The sequence below is a fragment of the Urocampus carinirostris genome, chromosome 16 (assembly GCF_059441175.1).
Source record: "Urocampus carinirostris isolate Australia breed hairy pipefish chromosome 16, RoL_Ucar_1.0, whole genome shotgun sequence".
In the NCBI taxonomy this organism is placed as follows: domain Eukaryota; kingdom Metazoa; phylum Chordata; class Actinopteri; order Syngnathiformes; family Syngnathidae; genus Urocampus; species Urocampus carinirostris.
In genome coordinates, this window is record NC_142364.1 from 29,659,983 (window position 1) to 29,678,865 (window position 18,883).

The 18,883-nt window shown below is 38.8% G+C and overlaps 2 protein-coding genes across 14 annotated transcripts in view; one reads left to right on the forward strand and one right to left on the reverse strand.

The window, feature by feature from the left end:
• Positions 1-4,616, forward strand: part of LOC148351000 (uncharacterized) — an 86,000-nt gene extending 81,384 nt beyond the window's left edge. For all 7 annotated transcript variants that reach the window (XM_088319840.1, XM_088319843.1, XM_088319841.1 and 4 more), the window contains 3 exons: positions 444-552; positions 756-919; positions 3,282-4,616. In XM_088319840.1, coding sequence (XP_088175966.1) covers positions 444-552; positions 756-919; positions 3,282-3,432 — 424 coding nt within the window. In that variant the 3' untranslated portion in view covers positions 3,433-4,616. The remainder of the gene's footprint in view (positions 1-443; positions 553-755; positions 920-3,281) is intronic.
• A 3,544-nt stretch (positions 4,617-8,160) lies between these two features.
• The window catches only part of rab27b (RAB27B, member RAS oncogene family), an 82,573-nt gene continuing 71,850 nt past the window's right edge, over positions 8,161-18,883 (reverse strand). For all 7 annotated transcript variants that reach the window (XM_088355865.1, XM_088355864.1, XM_088355866.1 and 4 more), the window contains 4 exons: positions 18,718-18,806; positions 15,099-15,202; positions 12,859-12,982; positions 8,161-12,522 (listed from right to left, as the gene is read on the reverse strand). In XM_088355865.1, coding sequence (XP_088211991.1) covers positions 12,336-12,522; positions 12,859-12,982; positions 15,099-15,202; positions 18,718-18,806 — 504 coding nt within the window. In that variant the 3' untranslated portion in view covers positions 8,161-12,335. The remainder of the gene's footprint in view (positions 12,523-12,858; positions 12,983-15,098; positions 15,203-18,717; positions 18,807-18,883) is intronic.

Genomic DNA, 18,883 nt, shown 5'->3' on the forward strand with positions numbered 1-18,883 from the left:
GCTGTACTGTATTGCACTATAGGTTCCTGGAAAACAAAAATGTAAAAAAAATAAATAAAGCTATTATCATCCTTTAGCGTGTTGATAAGTCCAACTTTGTCGGCTATAGAAAGCCTATTCCTCTGCCTAATAGTGCTTTTGTCGGTCCATACTATTTTGTTGACATAATGGCTTTTAGAGAATCTTAAAATTGAAAAAGATTTACCCGTACGTAATGTCGGTTCGTCAAGCTGCTTCACGTATGTTTACAAATTAGACCTTAACCTTATTGACGCACAGGCAGACACAGACAGATAAGGGGCCGTGTGACTGTTTAGCCAATCGGATTGCAGGACACAATGCACAATGAAAATCTGCAAGGTGACGAACCGTGAAAACTAAACTGCGGTATTACTGGTCATGTTTTTTGAAGTCATGCCGTTTCCAATTTGTGTTCTATGCAGGAACAAATCCGTTCTTACAAACTCAATTGGCAAACTGGAGCGGAGGATCAACGAGCTGAACGATCAGATGGAAGAAGAGCACAGGATAGCTGCTGAGCAGAAAGAGCTGGTGAAAAAGATAAAACCTTTAGGGCTCATTGTTCATTTTAAATGCGCCTCTTGCAAAGAAAGAGGCTAAAATTATCATAGACTCACTACCACACCCTGCAACATAGCTTGACAATTCTCTGCTACCATCACAGTAGACTCACATAAGGTGAAACAAATACACAAAAACACCAGTAAAATCTGAAATATTTTTCTTTCGGGCAGTTGGCTCAGAGAATCCGCTCTCTGAAGCGTCAACTGAACGAGGCGGAGGAGGAGGCCAGCCGGAGGGATGCGCAACTGCGCCACTGTCAACGGGAACTGGCTGAGGAAAGGGAAAGCAACGGGCGCCTCCAGAGGCAGCTGCTCGACCAACATCTGCAAACGAAGTATGCGCTCGATGCACACTTAAAAGTTTGAAGAAATCAATGTGTTAAACAATTTACTGTATTTTCTGCACGATAAGGCACACCGAATTAAAAGGCCCAAACCCCTAAAAATAATCTTTTGTCCTAAATTTTATCTTATATCAGGGTTTCCCCAAGGTCTTAAAAACTTGAAAAAGTCTTAGATTTGATAACCAAAAATGAAGGCATTGAAAAGGTCTCAAATTTTGTGTAGAAGTCATAAATTTAAAGCTCAAATGACTTCGTTTTCCTCTGTTTTATCTATGTGATAGAGCTTACAACTGTGTAATAAGTAAACTTACAAAACAATTTTTTATTTTTTCCAACTTTATCGATATCCGACCGACACATTAAAAAATCCAGATTTCCGTGTTTTCGAAAATGCAACATTATGTTGGAGCTCACAATCCGCTTCGGCCCTTGGTCGGTCCATACCCGTCCCCGACCCCCGCTTGCTCACGGCCGCTTCAGTCCCACCCTTTGTGCTTGCCTGGCTGCGGCTAAGTTGGGGGCCAGTCTCTCTCCTCTCTTGTTTTTTCATGGCTGAAAAAACATTTTTCCAGGCAACAGTAGTTCAATCAAATTAATAAGTAGTTCACAGAGGTCTAAATTGAATTGGATGGGTACTTTTTGAAGGAAAACGGCGGCGATGCCGAGTATCCGACATGTTTGATTTTTGACTCTCATTCACCAAATTCCTCAAGTGTGCGCGGCACCAAGGAAGATGGAGAGTTTACGTTTCCCATGACGCATGCGCTCTAAATAAGAAATACCACAGTAAAATGTATATTGCCCTTCTAGGGTAAAAAATATTCAATTTTTTACCAACATTATTCATGCAATACATACCGGGATCAAAACAGGGGATATACGGTACTTTATCCATGCTTTTCACCTACAAATCAAGTCCTCAAGTCTATTACCTTAACTACTGCCAAAGACAAATACAGAAAAAAACACATCCGTACTGTAATCCAGTACTATTCTTTTCAGTGTGGTTGCCCTGGCACAATTCTCCATAAGTAAAGGGCTCAAATTATACTCATTCATTCATTCACCTTTTTTTCAGCACAGTATTAAACATATGATCACTTTTGTCATCGTCATCTTGAATGTTCACAACAAATGCAGCATGAAATCCGGTTTGGCTTGTACAGACATAATTGAGTTTCGTTCTTAAATTTGACTTTGCGGCTTTTAATCAGGTGTGCTCTGAAGTCCGGAATTTAGGGTATGTGGCAATGAATGAGATAATAATTACAGCTAACCAGAATTCACGTTGTCTAATTTCCATTAGCCTGGTCTGGTCCGCATTGCCGACAGTAAGTCAGACAGTAAGATTTGTTTCCAATGGGAATTGGACTCCGACAGGGCTGTCCTTTGTCACCGATTCTGTTCATAACTTTTATGGACAGAATTTTTAGGCGCAGCCTTGGTGTGGAAGCAGTCCTGTTTAGGGGCCTCAGCATTGCATCTCTGCTTTTTGCAGATGATGTGGTGCTGTTGGCTTCTTCAGGCGGTGATCTTAAGCTCTCACTGGAGCGATTCATAGCCAAATGTGAAGCGGCCGGGATGAAGATCAGCACCTCTACGTCTGAGACCATGGTACTCAGCCGGAAAAGGGTGGCATGCTCCTTCCGGGTTGGGGATGAGATCTCGCCCCAAGTGGAGGAGTTCAAGCTCTATCCTAGTGAGGGTAGGATAGAACTGGAGATTGACAGACTGGTCGGTGCAGCGTCTGCCATCATGCAGTCTGTCGTGGTAAGAGGGAGCTGAGCCGAAAGGCAAAGCTCTTGATTTACTTGTCGATCTACATTCCTACCCTCACCTATATCATAAACTGGGGGTTATGACCGAAAGAATACGATCCCGGATACAAGTGGCTGAAATTAATTTCCCTTACAGGGTGGCTGGGCTCTCTAGTGATGAGGTGAGAAGCTCAGTCATCCGGGAGGGACTCTATGTAGAGCCACTGCTCCTCCGCATTGAGAGGAGCCAATTGAGGTTGCTCGGGAATCTGATCAGGATGCCTCCTGGACGCCTCCCTCGGTCAGGAGGCAGGAGGCCCCGGGGACGACCGAGGACACGCTTGAAGGACTATGTCTCTAGGCTGGCCTGTGAACGCCCCGGGATCCTGTCAGATCAGCTGAAAAAAGTGGCTGGGGATAGGGATGATAATAGATGGATGGATGGATAATTTCCATTAGTGATTTTTCACACCAAAAACATATTTTGTTTCAGTTTGATTTCTTTTTTAAATTATTAGCAGTCAACATTTGCATTTAAGAGTCCCATTGTTGCTGCCACTTTGTTAATGGTTGAGTCTTTTTATTTTATTTCCTAGACGTATGGACACTCTGACAATTCGCCAGACTCTGGATAACCTTCGGATGGACCTCAGTGTGGAGGACAAAGAGGAAGAACCAGTGCCTCAACACATCCAAGTGAAAGAAGAGAAGGTGGTGGAACAGATCACTAAGGTCACTGAGGTTTAAACAGTAAGAGGCCGTGTACCACAATCAGAACCTCGTATTTTTGATATCTGGGATCAAGTTATTGTTTATTTAGGGGAGCTCAACATCTTTTCGAGCATCCGTGCTTCGATCGCATTTTCCACAAGTAACAGTATTGGTGAACATGCTATACTTCGTACAACAATGTCAATGCAAAGGAATTAGTCGCTGGCTATTGTTAGCTGATACCTTTGCCATGGAAATAATTATAATAATTAGCAAAAAAGGGAACATATGATCACATAAGCACCAACACGGTAATTAATATGCAATGGTCCAATGTATTGGTGTCTTCATCGCCCAAATCACTTTTAAAAAATATTTTGTCGATAATGTGCCTAAAACGTTCAAATTTATATTTACGAATATCAATAGATGTTTTTCTGACCAATCATGATTATACTCTGAGAAAAATGGATCAGTATAATATGTTAATTTGGTGGAATCTTGCAGACAATCTTCAAGATGTTTTATTTTTATGTTCGATCTCGTGCAGTATATTCTCACTTCTCACTGGTTGTTACTATATTACAGGGTTATAACAAAACACTCTAAAAATGCAGCACAATTTCTACAAATTATTTATACCGCATTAAAGTTGGGATCAAGTTGCTACGATTGTTGGGAAAACAGGTTTGTAATAAAATGAGTAATACACTGTTATAATTTGTCTAGAGTATTTTGGGGTTAGACTGCTGTGCCTTTAACATCAACGTGCCTTCAAATTAAGACTATTATATGAAGATGGAAATTCAATTTATTAACAATGTATAAATGTCTTGTATCGTGGTTTTGGCCTTTCCATTTTGCCTCTTTGGGAAATTTAAATCACTGCCTCTTCTGGGTTCAGAGAGAAAACACTTCTTTTTACAGATTTTTAGTATATTGTTAATTTCAGGATAATATATTTTTGTGTTTACATGTGCTGGTGTTTTTACTTTTCATGCTGTTGGGAATTCAGTCAGTTTGATTTATGTGTTGCCATATTTCCTAACTGCTCAAATGCAAATATTTACTTCACATTAAAACATATTGCTATATTTTTCCCGGAACGGTAAACATTTATGATGGTTGTGCTGTTCATGTTTGCTATTTATTACTGTTTTTCTTCCACATTTTCTGTCTTTGGTGAGAAGTTTCCTGAATAAAGTCTTCTCCACTTTAAACTTTTTGTAGCTGTGGGTTCATTTATTCATACATACCGTAATTTCCACACCACATTGAAAGGCGCACCCCAAAAAAACTAATGTTTCTGTGATATATATATTTTTTAATATAAGGGGCACGTGACTATAAGGTGAATGGAATTAAAACTACTGTCAAAGCCAAGGTCTCATTAAAAATTTTTAAAATAGTTATTGATTTCACAGAATATAAATTAACATTATGACCTTTGGTTTTACTGCTTAAATGATTTCATTCGTTCATAAATGGTTACCGTATGCAGTATCGTTTGATTGTAACAATGCATGTTGTAGAAAATAAACTTGCATTTGTAGAATAGATTTGAATACAGAAAGAAATGTAGAAAGATTTGCTTACAGCTGGGAGAAATGTTGTTTACATCTCGGGAAGGTCTCGGCGAATAAACAATCCTCCTTAAGGGAGGACAACAGATAACGGCAAAGGGCAAGGTGACATAAACTGGCATAAACTTAAAAACGCTTCCAAATAAAGACGGAACCCTGGGCATGTACGCCTTCAGGCGTAAAAAGGGACTGGGCCAAACCGGGTACACGTGCTATGTTGAAAACTATAAAGACACACGCATATCTTTGATTCACTCAGTCTCTTGTTGAAATTGTGTATCAATAAAAAGAACTCCCTCTTACGTCATTTTGATTCCTGCAGTTCTTTGAACACGTATGAGACGATTCAACAAATTGGTCTTATCTACAACATGCATTTCCAATTTTGTATGGAATGTATGTTTATACAAGTATGTTTTAAGGCTTGTATAAATAACCTGTATTGTTTTGTACTAAAACAATAAATATTTATTAACATAATATGCTTTATAAAGATAAAGTGAGGTTTAACTTACTTTTGGGAAATGCACTTCAAGATGTCCTCCTCCGTGGTAAAAAGTGGCAGAAAAAAGCGTTCCGACCATTTTCTCAACCACAACAAGCTTTCTTAGTCCACTTTCATTATAAGAAACGGCTCGCCTCTTCTTCAAACATTACACCAACCATATTGAATGGATGCACAAGACAATAAACAATACAAATGTCAAAGTTCTTAGAGTGCTAGAGATACAGTGCAGTGTGTTTACACACGAACTAGGAAGAGGAAGTTGGATCACTTCTTCCGGGTGTATGCTGGGTGAGCTCTCACAGGGCCACATACCTGTAGCAGCGGAAAGAAGCTCTACAGTAATATCCTGTATTCGGAAAAAGTGCATAATACAAAATCTAACTTACAGCAATGTCCGTATATTTTTCAACATCCCGAAAAAAAATGTTCGTATGTACCGCTCTACGTAAGTCGAATGGTCGAAAGTAGGGGAGCGTCTGTAAAGTATACCGCAGTGTTTTGTGTAATTGTTCAAATTATACTGGGGGGGGGGGGGGGGTTGAAATACAACATAGATATCTCCAGTATGTATTATTTAAATTAAAATAACAGTGGTATTAAAATTGACAATCAAGGATCGGTTATCATTTATCCTGAACATTTGTAAACACAACTGTATTGAAAAAAAAAGGCCAGCAGATGTCACTAAGTGTGTATTTTTTACAACGCTGGAGGGTGATGAATGCCCATTTTGTTTCTGCCCTGCAGAATAATTGTTTTTTTGTTTGGATCCCTTAACCAATAGGGTCGTAGAGACACCATTTCCTGTCGTGGGTCTTGGGCAAGTACAGCCTGGTGGTGCCCATCCCTATCCGGGCCAGCATGCCACATTTATTCATTTGAGCTTGTACGTTTAAATTCAAATCAGTGTAGTTCATGCAGGCAGAAGTACTGCATTTATTCGTGTGTAACACATATTAGATTAAATCTCATTATCACTCTATTATTCACGATATCAAAGTTGACTTTTAGCAAAAACACAGGGTTTCAAAAACTTTTTAAGGACTTTCAGGGCCATTTTTTCAATTAACGATTAAAAGAAGGATTACAGAGTGAATCTTATATTTTTCAGAAAAAAACGAAATATAAAATGCATGGTAAATGTTGCTTTATTACATAGCTTATAGTAAATGATCTGCATTTATATAGCGCTTTTCAAGTCAATGACTTCCCAAAGCGCTTTACAATGTGCTCCACATTTCCCAATAGCGGCCTTGTATTGCAGCCATGTAAGACGCTAACCTGCTTATTGGGGGTATTAGGGGTTCAGTGTCTTACCCAAGGACACTTCGACATGTAAAACGGACAAGCCAGGATTCAAACTTGATCCCAAGACGAGCGCTCTACCTCCTGAGCTACTGCCGCCCCATAAAGGATCACTTTGCATGTTACTGTTGTTTCCCCATTTTATTTTTCCTTTATTTTACTTATATAAATGTGCCTTTACATTACCCAAAAAATATTCCAAACCATCTTTTTTCAAATATGTTTGAGGAAAATGATATGTCCTAAGAACATTTATTTGTTTTAATTAGGACTGTAAGTATTTAGGGCCTATGCAAGAAAAGGCTTAGGAATGCATGTTAAAGGGACAGTATCTATTATTTGACCACTAGATGCCACTGTAGTGTGTAATGCAACCAAAAACGAGTGATAAGAACCACAAGGAAGGATAGAAACTACAGAGACTCAAAGTGACCAAAATGCACCATTTCACTTCTCTTTTTTTGCCTTTTACAAGTTTTTTGTTCTTTGGGGGTATCTGTAGAAGCAAGATGGTGGACAGTTATTTCAGCTCCCTCTGGATGAGGATAATGTTCCGTAGAATAAATGAAAATTTCTCCACCTAGGAATATTTTCTAAAATGCATGTTTATAGGTTCATGTATTTTTGCTTACTATTAAAATCCATATTTTCCCAATAGATTCCCGGCTCTTCCGTGTTATGTCGAAGTGTCCTTGGGCAAGACACTGAATCCCTAATGCTCCCGATTACAGGTAGTTGTCTTGCATGCTGCTATCGGTTAGTTAGTGTAAAAGGGGAAGTGTGAAGCACACTGTAAAGCGCTTTGGGAGATCTTCTTTGACATGAAAAGCGCTATGTGAATGCAGAGCATTTACATTTAAGAGACAGTGTGTATTATTTAGAAGCGTGTAGATGTGAAAAACTCCATCAAAACAGCAGTGGTTTAAATAATAAGCAAAATCACAAAAACTATTATGAAGATGTTTTTTTTGAATTTCCATAGGTTGAGAAATTAGCATCTGTCCATACAACATGAGTCTCACTTAAAGGGAGCTGGCATATTCGATCGCTATCTAGCTTCGGAGGGTATTCCAAAACCTCCAAAAGGTTAGAGGGGAAGAAAGTAGGTGGCGTGTTTTGGTCACTCTCGGGCTCTGTACTCTGTATTATTCCTCGAGCTTTTCAGTTGTGCTAAACAGTGACAACTAGTGGTCGAAATACACACTTTGGTTTTTAGCTCTTATCCTTTTTGTTTTCCTTGCACTGAAAACAAGTACTTCAAATGTTAAACCAGTATAATGAAAACAAAAGCCATTCATTCAAACAAATAAACACTGTCTCTTAAAAAAACAAAACATGAATATTTCATGACTCAGTCCACAAATAATACACAGTTTAAAACGGAGAGATTTATTTGCCACACCCAAAGCATCACGGTCAATCCATTCTCGTTTTAAACATGCTGCCTTGCGGTGCCACAAAAAAATTACACACAAGCGTCCAAAAGATCTTGACCGAAGGAGAAGTCCAAAAAAAGAAAAGCTCTTAGATCTCTATTTTTCCTATTTTATTGAAACGTTTTTGTTAATCTGGCACATAAAACAACGTCATCATCAACTCCTGTATCTGTAAAAGAATAATACATCACATGTTACAGAAAAATCCAAGAGAAGAGTTAGTAACAGGCACAAATTGACTCCTTAAACACTGTAAACGTTGATAGGAGATCCAAACTACATTTAAGATTGAGGTTTCCGGAAGTACATTTGTATGAGGGGCCGTTTGAAAAGTCAATCATACTTGCTCCCACATATAACATGCTCTCATGAATGCACGGCTATACTCTCATACACAGTCATACACATATTTTCTAGTACATACTATTATACTCACACACACACTTCTATACTACCATACACAAACTACCATATTCTTATACACACACACACACCACTATACTCTTACACATACTACTATGCTCTCATTCGCATGGGTAATATCCCGTAGCAAGTCTATGGGAGACTATAACAGTGTATGTATGAGAACAATAGTATGTGTGAGTATAGTAGTATCGATTGTGACGGCATAGACAGAAGAGTATTTTAGTGTGCATGTGAAAGCATTGTGTGTGTATGAGTATTGTTGTATGTGTGATAGAGAATAGTTGTAATAGAGTGTGGGTGTGTAACAGCATGGTACTGGGTGTAGTATACTCTCATACAGTACTATACGCTCTCACAAGTATACTACACACTACTGTGTTTTCACACAGAGTGTGTAGAGGCATGTGTGTTAAAGCTTAGTAGTATGTGTATTTGTGATAGTGTAGTAGTACATGTGAGAGAGATAGTATGTGTGAGAGTATAGTAGTCTATGCGAGTTTACTATGCACTTGACAGCTTATTCATGTCAGTACTGTTCTCGCATTCACACTACTATGCTCTCACACAGAGTAAAACATGAATATGAAAGCAGTGTGTATGAGAGTATAGTATTGTGTGTGAGAGCGTATAGTGGTGTTTGTGCATAGGTATGATTGTGTCTATATAAGAGTATAGTGTTGCATGTGTGAGAGTATGATATAAGTGAGTGCAAGTATGATTTACTTGTCAAACGCCCTCGCATAGATTCGTCAAGAAGACCAATTAGTTACAGGAACTAGAAAGATCAATGTCAGAAGGGAGAACTGAATCAAACGTGTTCTTCGGAGGGCAGGAGTAAAGTCAGATTTCTTTTGGAGTTGTTTGGCACTCAATTTATGTATGTATACATATTTTATTTTTTTTGTTTTTGCACAGGCATACACACGCACACAAATGTTAAGGTAGTTTTTATCTCTCAACAAGTCATTTCCTGTTGCAAGGATTCAACCGTATGACTCGGGGGTCAGCAACCTGCGGCTCTTAAGCATCATCCTCGTGGCCCCTTATTTTATTTTTCAATTTGAAAATGCTTGGAAACAAAATAGAAGAGGGACAGACCTATATATTTTTTCAATCTGGTCACTGTAGGTGGAAACATTCTTAACGTGCTTCAAGGCTGTGAAAATGTTTACGATAACACAGTGTTACTAAATAAAAAGAATCTTCAGTTGATAACAATTCCAAAGTAGGAATGTGCTTGAAGTACGTTTTTTTTTTCCCAAGCGGTAGCGTTGTCTAAGAACCACAATTGATTAGCAGGTGTCACTCTTAAATGCAATTAAAAAAAATGTAAATATGAACATTCTCTATACCTATTCCAAAATGGCATTGCCAAAGTTTGGCAGCTCTTTAAATTAAAATGCAACTAATTGATGAATCTTTAAACTTTGATCTAAAACAAAAGATTAGCGGCTCCGGATATTTTTTTTTCTTAGTCTGTTATGGCTCTTTCAACATTTGGGTTGCTGACCCCCTTGTCTTACTGAATTGACGCTGCAGTGCTTCAATTAGCCACTAGAGGGAGACTAGACTGGCTGCAGTCTGAGCAGAGTTGAACAGATGGTTTTCGTGTGAAGTCGCTCTTTTATTTTGGTTTGGCACATCGGCAGATTAAAGGAGACAAAGTGAAGCCAAAGCTTAAGGGCATGTGAATCTTTCAACAGTAAGAACCCCCACAAAATATATTTATAATAATAATGTGTGTGTATATAAATAGTACATTTTTATCATCGTTACTAAACTAAAACAAAATGGCTGCCATTCATTTTTGCACTTTTGGACTTGAAAGCCATCACTGGGGGTAATAAATACGTGCAAAGCAAGCAAGAAACAAGACTTATTTCAAGAGAGAGTCAACAGTTCAACGCACATTTTTTATAGCGTAAGGCAGAACGGGTGTCCGACGATTTCAGCTGACATGCACAAAAACGATGTGACGCTTGAAAGTGCAGCAAAAGTTGTGTGTACAAATGAAGTAAATTTATTCACGTGTGACAGGTATTTAAGAAAACAAAAAGTTTGGATGCACATGATACGTACGATTACGTAGAAAACTATCGCTGACCGTGGATGAATGACAATGTGTACTGATTATTAAACTGATTTGTCCCTGTGGTTTTCCAAGTGCTCAAAAATGTGTTTGTTTTTTTCCGGTTTCAAACAAAAGCCCGAAAGACTTTTAAAAAATGAGTTGTAATGATAAATGTAATTCAAAACAATGATTAAAGTCAGCCAATTTGGATTATAGGAACATTTTCTAAATGCTGCACAGAGTACAAACCATATTTAAGTAGCAAATGAAAAAGAATGCGAAGGCCGCAAATGGCCCGTAAGCCATAGTTTGAAAACAGTGGTCTTGACAAAAACTCCAGGGAAAAAATACAAAGGAAATTAACAGCTGTTAGGAATCTGCACCCTCTAACACGCTGCTTGTCATTAGCATTAGCACAAAGCAAAATGTGGTCACTCTGGGGCGACAAAGCACTAACAGCATCTCCAAATAGGTCTTACAAGAATGTTTTTGAAATGGAATTCTCAAAAATGTTATGAATTCAACAGTGTGTGTAAATATTGAGTCTTGGGCTACCTTTAAATCCCTATGTTAAGTAAAAATCTGCATTAGGGAGGTCCTTATTTTTGAACTTTTGACTTTTCATCAGCAAAGGCCTGAATATGGTATGAAACCATAAGAAAACGCTTCATGTGAATTTCGATCAGACATATTCAAAAAGTGCCCCGAAGCCGTTTTGGAACAATAGTCTAATAGGTTGGTCCTATGATACAGTACTGGGAAGGGAGAATTTCCAAAATTTATATTTTTGACAAGCAAAGGCCTGAATTCAGTGTCAAACAATGATAAAACACATGTGAAATTTCAGCTGGATCGGGCATATTGAAGAGGTGCCCCAAGGCCAGCTGATGATAGTAAAGCAGCTGCCCTCCTTGAGGGAAGTGCTGAGTGGTTTCTTTCACTTCCATAATCAAGAAAACATGGATGGTCAAGGAGGCTGAAACGGAGTTCGAGCAAAATTCTGCTAAATAAAATATACTAATATACAGTTTACCCCACAAATGTTTTACACTTTTAACCTAAACTTTAAATGCCGTTTTTAAAAAAAAAAATATGATGTCTTATATTACCAGGCTAAAGTGGCCTTGGGGGTTCCTCTTGAGATATGACCAATCCATCATAATTTTCACAAGATGTGTTTTCTCATGGTTTCACACCATGTTCTAGCCTTCCTTTGTCAAAATACTCTGTTTGGAAATTCCCCCCCCCTATATAAAGATCACATAGTCAGTTGAGTTGTGCCTTCGATCTTCCAAAAGCATTTTAGACGCCCGAAAATGCTTTAAACAACTAAACTGACCAACTAAAAAGGGCCTGTTGATTTAATGAGGCACCCGATGACGTCATTCCCTGGTGCGAAGTGCCAAAATGAACTCCCCGTCTGACTGAATTACGTTGCAGTATGTCAACAAGTCGCAAGAGGGAGACCTAGCCTTGCTCCAGTCCCATTGAGGCGCTTAGGCAACAACATTTGGAAAAACTAAACCAGGTTCAAAGAGAAAAAAAGGATATGTCTGCAGAGAAGCATGCAAGCGAAGATGAAAACAGACAGATGGCTTCCTGAACAAGCTTTAGCATGCGCATTTTTTCTGCTCAGGCTGCGCGGACGAGAGTTTGGTGGCCCCGGTGCCGTTGGACGAATCCGAAGGCGGCTTGTCCACGCATTGCTCCATTCTCTTCATGACCAGGTCCAGAAGCGTGATCACAGACTGTTCTACCTCCACTCCGGTGGCGGCGCTAGTCTCGAAATACGGGATCCTGTCAGGTCAAAATGAGTAGGATATCACGGGAGGAAATACACGACGACAAATTAACACGAAATATGCAACAAATATGTAAATTAAGTATCAAATCATACAGCAAATTACAGAAATTTGCAACCAAACACTAGCAAATACACGACAAACTACTCGACGAACAGGACAAAATTAATACCGAAATACACTACCCAATACTCAAATTTTCACATCGTACACAGCTTAAATGAATACAGAAATACACTAGAAAGTAAAACAAGAAATACAGACATTAAAAAATGAGCCTAATTTCAAACACTGTGGTCTAATATATTTCAGCTGAAAATTGCGTACATACCCGTACTTATCGGCCAGCTCTTTTGCTTGTTTTTCTTGAACTTCGCGTTGGTCGGCCAGGTCGGCCTTGTTTCCTACCAAGACAATGTCCGGGTTTTCGCAGTAGGCGTTGGCCTGCAGCTGGCCTGGAAAAGAGAAAATGGTTGACCTGAAACATTTGCGGGCCGTCTGCATATGTATGGAAGAACAATCTTGCCATATGTTAAAATAAATGTATAAATATATTCCATACAAATAAATATATGATAATGTATGCATTTTGTCGAGACGGCTGGTCAAATTGGCTGAGCGTCTCGCCTATGGGTTGATCGGTGCAATAGTCCATTGTTTTCATCACTGACCAACCAATAAGCGAAAAGCCCCGGCAAAAGGGACGCCTTCTCATTTGAATAATGTTTTTTTTTTTGCGACAAAGTATGCCACTTATCATTCAGCACACAACGTGACAATACTCGACTCAAGACGTGAAAAATACGAGCTAAAATACATGACAAAAACGCGAGGAGTTGCACAACAAATAACGGGTCAATATGAATACGTTACATTTACGTCACATATTTTCAGTGAAGAAAATAAGTATTTGAACACCCTGTGATTTTGCTATTTCTGCCACTTACTAATCATGGAGGGGTCTGAAATTTTCATCGTAGGTGCATGTCTACTGCGAGAGAGATAAAGTCAAAAGAAAAATTCCAGAAATCACAATGCGTGATCTTGTAACAATTTAGTTGTGTGATACAAGTATTTGAACACCTGAGAAAATGAATGTTAATATTTGGTACAGTATCCTTTGTTCGCTATTACAGAGGTCAAACGTTCCCTGTAGTTTTTCACTAGGTTTGCAAACACTGCAGGAGGGATCTTGGCCCACTCCTCCACACAGATCTTCTCTGGATCAGTAAGGTTTCTGGGCTGTCGCAGAGTTTGAGCTCCCTCCAAAGATTTTTGATTGGGTTCAGGTCTGGAGACTGGCTGGGCCATGCTAGATATGCTTCTTACGGAGCCACTCCTTGGTGTTCCTGGCTGTGTGCTTTGTCGTGTTGGAAGACCCAGCCACGACCCATCTTCACGGCTCTGACTGAGGGAAGGAGGTTGTTCCCCAAAATTTCACAATGCACGGCCCCAATCATCCTCTCTTTAATGCAGTTCACTTTTCCTGTCCCATGTGCAGAAAAACACCCCCAAAGCATGACGCTACCACCCCCATGCTTTGCAGTTGGTATGGTGTTCTTAAATATTTTCCTGTAAACATGCTTAGTGGAATTATGTTAGATGAATGATGTAGTGGAGTTATATTTTGGTCTCATCTGACCACAAAACTTTCTCCCAGGAATCCTCTGTATTATCCAAATGGTCATATGCCAACTTAAGATAGGCTTTAACATGTGCTGGTTTAAGCACAAACTTTTGTGCCATGCATGATTTCAAATCATGACGTCTTAATGTATTACCTAAAGTAACCTTGGAAAGAGTGTTCCCAGCTCTTACCAGGTCATTGACAAACTCCTGTCGTGTAGTTCCGGGCTGATTCCTCACCTTTCTTAGAATCGATCAGACCCCAAGAGGTGATATCTTGCATGAGGCTTCTCTCCAATTAAGATTGACCGTCATCTTTAGCTTCTTCCATTTTCTAATGATTGCTTCAACAGTGGACCTTTTTTCACCAAGCTGCTTGGCAATCGTTCCACAGCCCTTTCCAGCCTTGTGGAGGTTTTCAATTTTGTCTGTGGACAGCTCTGGTCTTCGCTATGTTATATGTTAAAGTCGTACTGATTGTATGGGATGAACAGGTGTCTTTATGCAGCTAACAAGCTCAAAGAAGTGCATCTGATTCAGGATGATACAAGAGTGCAGGTGGACTTCTAATGGCCAGGTCTTTCAGGGTACGAATTCTCGATGATACACAAGTGTTCAAATACTTATTTGCAGCTGTATCACACAAATACATTGTTAAAATGTCATGCATTGTGATTTCTGGATTTTTATTTTATCTCTCTCAAAGTGGACATGCGCCTACGATGAAAATTCCAGGACCCTCCATGATTTTCAAGTGGGAGAAATGGTAAAACAGCAGTGTGTTCCAATACCTATTTTCTTCACTGTAGGTATTATGTGATTTGTCATATTTGTAGGTAAATTTAATGATACCTTTATTTCTACACATGGCAGGATTGGTTTCACATAGTTTTAATTAAATGCAATGCAGAAATCCAATCTCTAAGTCCCAGATGATGAACATACTCATCCAGTTTCTGACGTTGAGGAAGCTCTGCTGGCTGGTGAGGTCGAACATGAGCAGGAAGCCCATCGCGTCTCGGAAGAACGCCGTCGTCAGGCTGCGGAACCTGCAACAAAAAAGACTTAAATCTTCTTTGATAATTGGCTGCTTTGTTATAACAGGAAATTGTTTATTTTTTGGGAGCAAAAAAATGCCGTAATTTCTGCACTATAGCTAGCACCGGTTAATATAATAACACTACAGTATAAGTTGTACTCGCACCTAAAACAGCTTGACAAAGGTACACTACACTTTTCAATTTTGAGTTTCACTAAAAAAGCATGTAAACAATACTTTTAATTCCTGCGTTTGTTACCCCCCGTCTCGATTACTGTTATGCGCTACTCTCCGGTCTCCCGAAGTCCAAAATCAAGAGTCTGCAGCTGGTAAAAAAATGCTCCAGCGAGGCTTTTAACTAGGACAAGAAAGTTTGATCACATTACCTAGATTTTAGCTAACCTGCATTGGCTCCCTGATTTTAAGGTTCTGTTGGTATTATACAAAATCATGCATGGACTTGCTCCCTCATAGCTTTCAGATTGAATTTCCCCCTATGTTCCGGTCCGGAGCCTTCGCTCTGAAAACGCTGGTCTACTAGTGATCCCAAGAGCCAAGAAGAGATCCGCAGGTTCGAGAGCATTCTCCATTAACGCGCCGGTGCTGTGGAATGCTCTTCCCCCTGAGATTCGATCTGCAACGTCAGTGGAAATGTTCAAATGTAAGCTTAAAACACACTTCTATTTTATAGCATATGAATAACCTATATTTCATGTTGACAATATCTATGTATTATTTATCATTGCAACATCCTTGCAGCCTGGTCATCCTGGAAGGGAGATTACCTCATGTGCAGTCCCTTCAAGGTTTCTTTATTTTCTTCATGTTGAGGTTTTTGAGTTTTTCCTTGCCCTCATGTAGGTTTTAGATCAGGGGATGGTGTAAACAATAGTCTGGGGTTTGCAATAATCTGTGGTCTGTGAAGCCCTTTGAGACTCTTTGTGATCAAGGGCGATACAAAAAAACTTGACTTGGATTAACAAAAGCACCAAAAGGCAGAGAAAGAGTCTCTGTATCTCAGATGAAATGGACTTCTCTTCAAGCTAAAGAAAGGTACAAGCATTTGTATGCATCATTTGTGGTTTCCTACTTACCTCAGATGATAGTTTGACGCCATCATGTGGAAGTAAGAAGATTTTCCTGATATCATTAAACACTGTTGTGCAATACAGTGTAACAGCAAGGGTATTTAAGAAGTTATCATTTTGAAAGTACAGAAGAAGTCATTTGTAAAGAAAATAGTACAGTGCTTTTATTTGTTAAGGGTCCGTTCTTCGATTTCAATGTATGATAATGTATTTTATGAATAAATGTTTCTATTTTGAGGGTTTTGACTAAAAACAAGGGATTACTGGACTGGAAAAGTACAGTAAGACCTCGGTTATCGCGGTTAATGGGGACCAAAACCACCCGCAATAAGTGAAAATCCGCGAAGATGCGGCCCCCTTAACAAAAAAAATATATATATATATTTTTTTATTATTAGTTTTTAGGCCCGGTTAATGGGGACCAAAACCACCCGCTAAAAGTGAACATCTGCTAAGTAACGACGCCCCTTCAAAAAAATAAAAATCTCATCTCATCTCATTATCTGCACCGCTCATCCTTATTAGGGTGACGCTGCGTCCGCCGAACTCGCTCCGTCGCGCGGCCCGGGAGTGACCTCCGCCGACTTCGGGTTTGATTCCCGAATTTGGTCAGCGATATTTTTCGATTGCAGTAGATTTAGTGCAAATTACAGTTAAGTGTTAGGGCTATTGGGTGCATTAGCAAATTCTTAGCCAATTTTGGGTTTTAAGGTGTCCTTTATAGCCCAGAAAATAAATTAATTATTAAGCATTGGTGGGAAACATAGAATTAAACTTGAATACCTGTAATCATAGTACAGTAAATAAAATACTGTACAGTACTAGCCATGTAATTATAGATAAGAATACATGTTATCTCAATATCACCCTTGTTTTATTCAATGTACCACAGACACATGATAGAGAATGGAGAAAACAAAGTTGTCCTGAAAGAAATATGGAAAAAAAAGGAAAATCATGTTTGGGTGTATCTGATGACGAATCAGACTTTGAAGGACACAAAATAAATACATTGTAAGTTTTATGTTGTGTTGTGTTCAAACATTGTCAATAAACGACTTTAATCATGGTCGCACGCATTCAACCTTTGTCATTTAGACCAACACTTGAATTAAAAATTAGGGGTCCACGTTATACACGAATAAATACAGTAAATGTCGGGCATTCCTTTTCTCTTCAACTATAACGATGAATTGAAACGGCGAGAATCTGTACAGAGATGGATGGATTATGTGATTACTTGTGGTTGTCATTTAAAGGTGCACTAAACAAAAGAAAAACAATTGAGTCAACCATATGAGTCATCTATCCTTGATTATAAAAAAAAAATCTAATCCTTTTAGCTATAAATAAAACAGCACATATGTTAATAGTATACGAGCAAACAAATTGTACAACTACTTATGATGATAATGTAATTATGCTCTTAGTCATCATGAGATCTATACATGAGTCATCTCTACCATCTTGTTTCCCAGTCTTAATATCAACATTTATGAGCTAGGACTGAAAAGGCATGAATGTGATTTATTTTAAAGGGACACTGTGTAGTATTGGACCACTCAATGTCATTTGTGTAGAGCAACTGAAAATGAGTGCCCCAAAACATAAGCATACAAACGTCAAACCCCTAGCAGCAAGATGGCGGACAATTATGGCAGCTCCCTCTAGGCGGGTTAAGATACAGTACCTTGCTAAAGTATTGCTCCCCAATGTTCCCTCTAATTTTCCACTGGTCTGTCGGTGAGCAACGCTTGAAACAACAGTGAGCAACAGCAATCCCAACTGTGGCAACTAAGTCATTATCAAACATGTCCAAAACTTGACATCAAGTTACATTTTGCTTAGTTTCCGGTAATGCAAAATTATTTTTCCCTTTTGAATGAATTGACTAATGTACTATTGCAAAGGTTGTACAGCCTACAAACGTTGTTTGTTTTTACAATTATGTCACAATATTTCCATTTCTTTTTTTTCCTGGTGTCTTTTGTCGCATAATACTAACATTTTTGGGGCTTATTTAGTCGGTTGCACGATACAGAACTGTATTTAATTACATTTTTTTAGTGGAAGTTCAATGTTGGCAACAAGATTGACTTGATATAATTGGAAATTATTTAAATGCAACACAAACGTTTGCTTCATTTTCCCCGTTTTTTTCTACTTTTTTATAAATTCCCTTAAAAAAATCTTATTGTGTTTATTTTTTCCCAGTTGTTACTTGTTTTTCTTGCTTTTTTGTTCTCCATTTCCTTTTTCCTTTTATGTGTTTCTTTTTCTTTTTTCTGGCTTTTTTTCTGAAATTTTCCTTCTCCCTTTTTCTCTCCTTTTGTTTCTTTTTTTCCCAAAACACTTTTCCCCTAGGGACTGTAATTACACAGTACTTGACAGTTTATGTCTTACAACCTATGGGACCAAAAGTAAACAATAAGCTCACCTTTCTTGGCCAGCCGTGTCCCAGAGTTGTAGGTGAACCTTGAAGGTTTTTCCTGCGGTCATTCCATTCGGGTTAGAAGCTGTGTAAACCTGAGGAGAAAAGTCAATTTATTATTGGACCACTTGGTGTCACCCTATTGTTTAGTGCAAAAATAAGTGATAAAAAG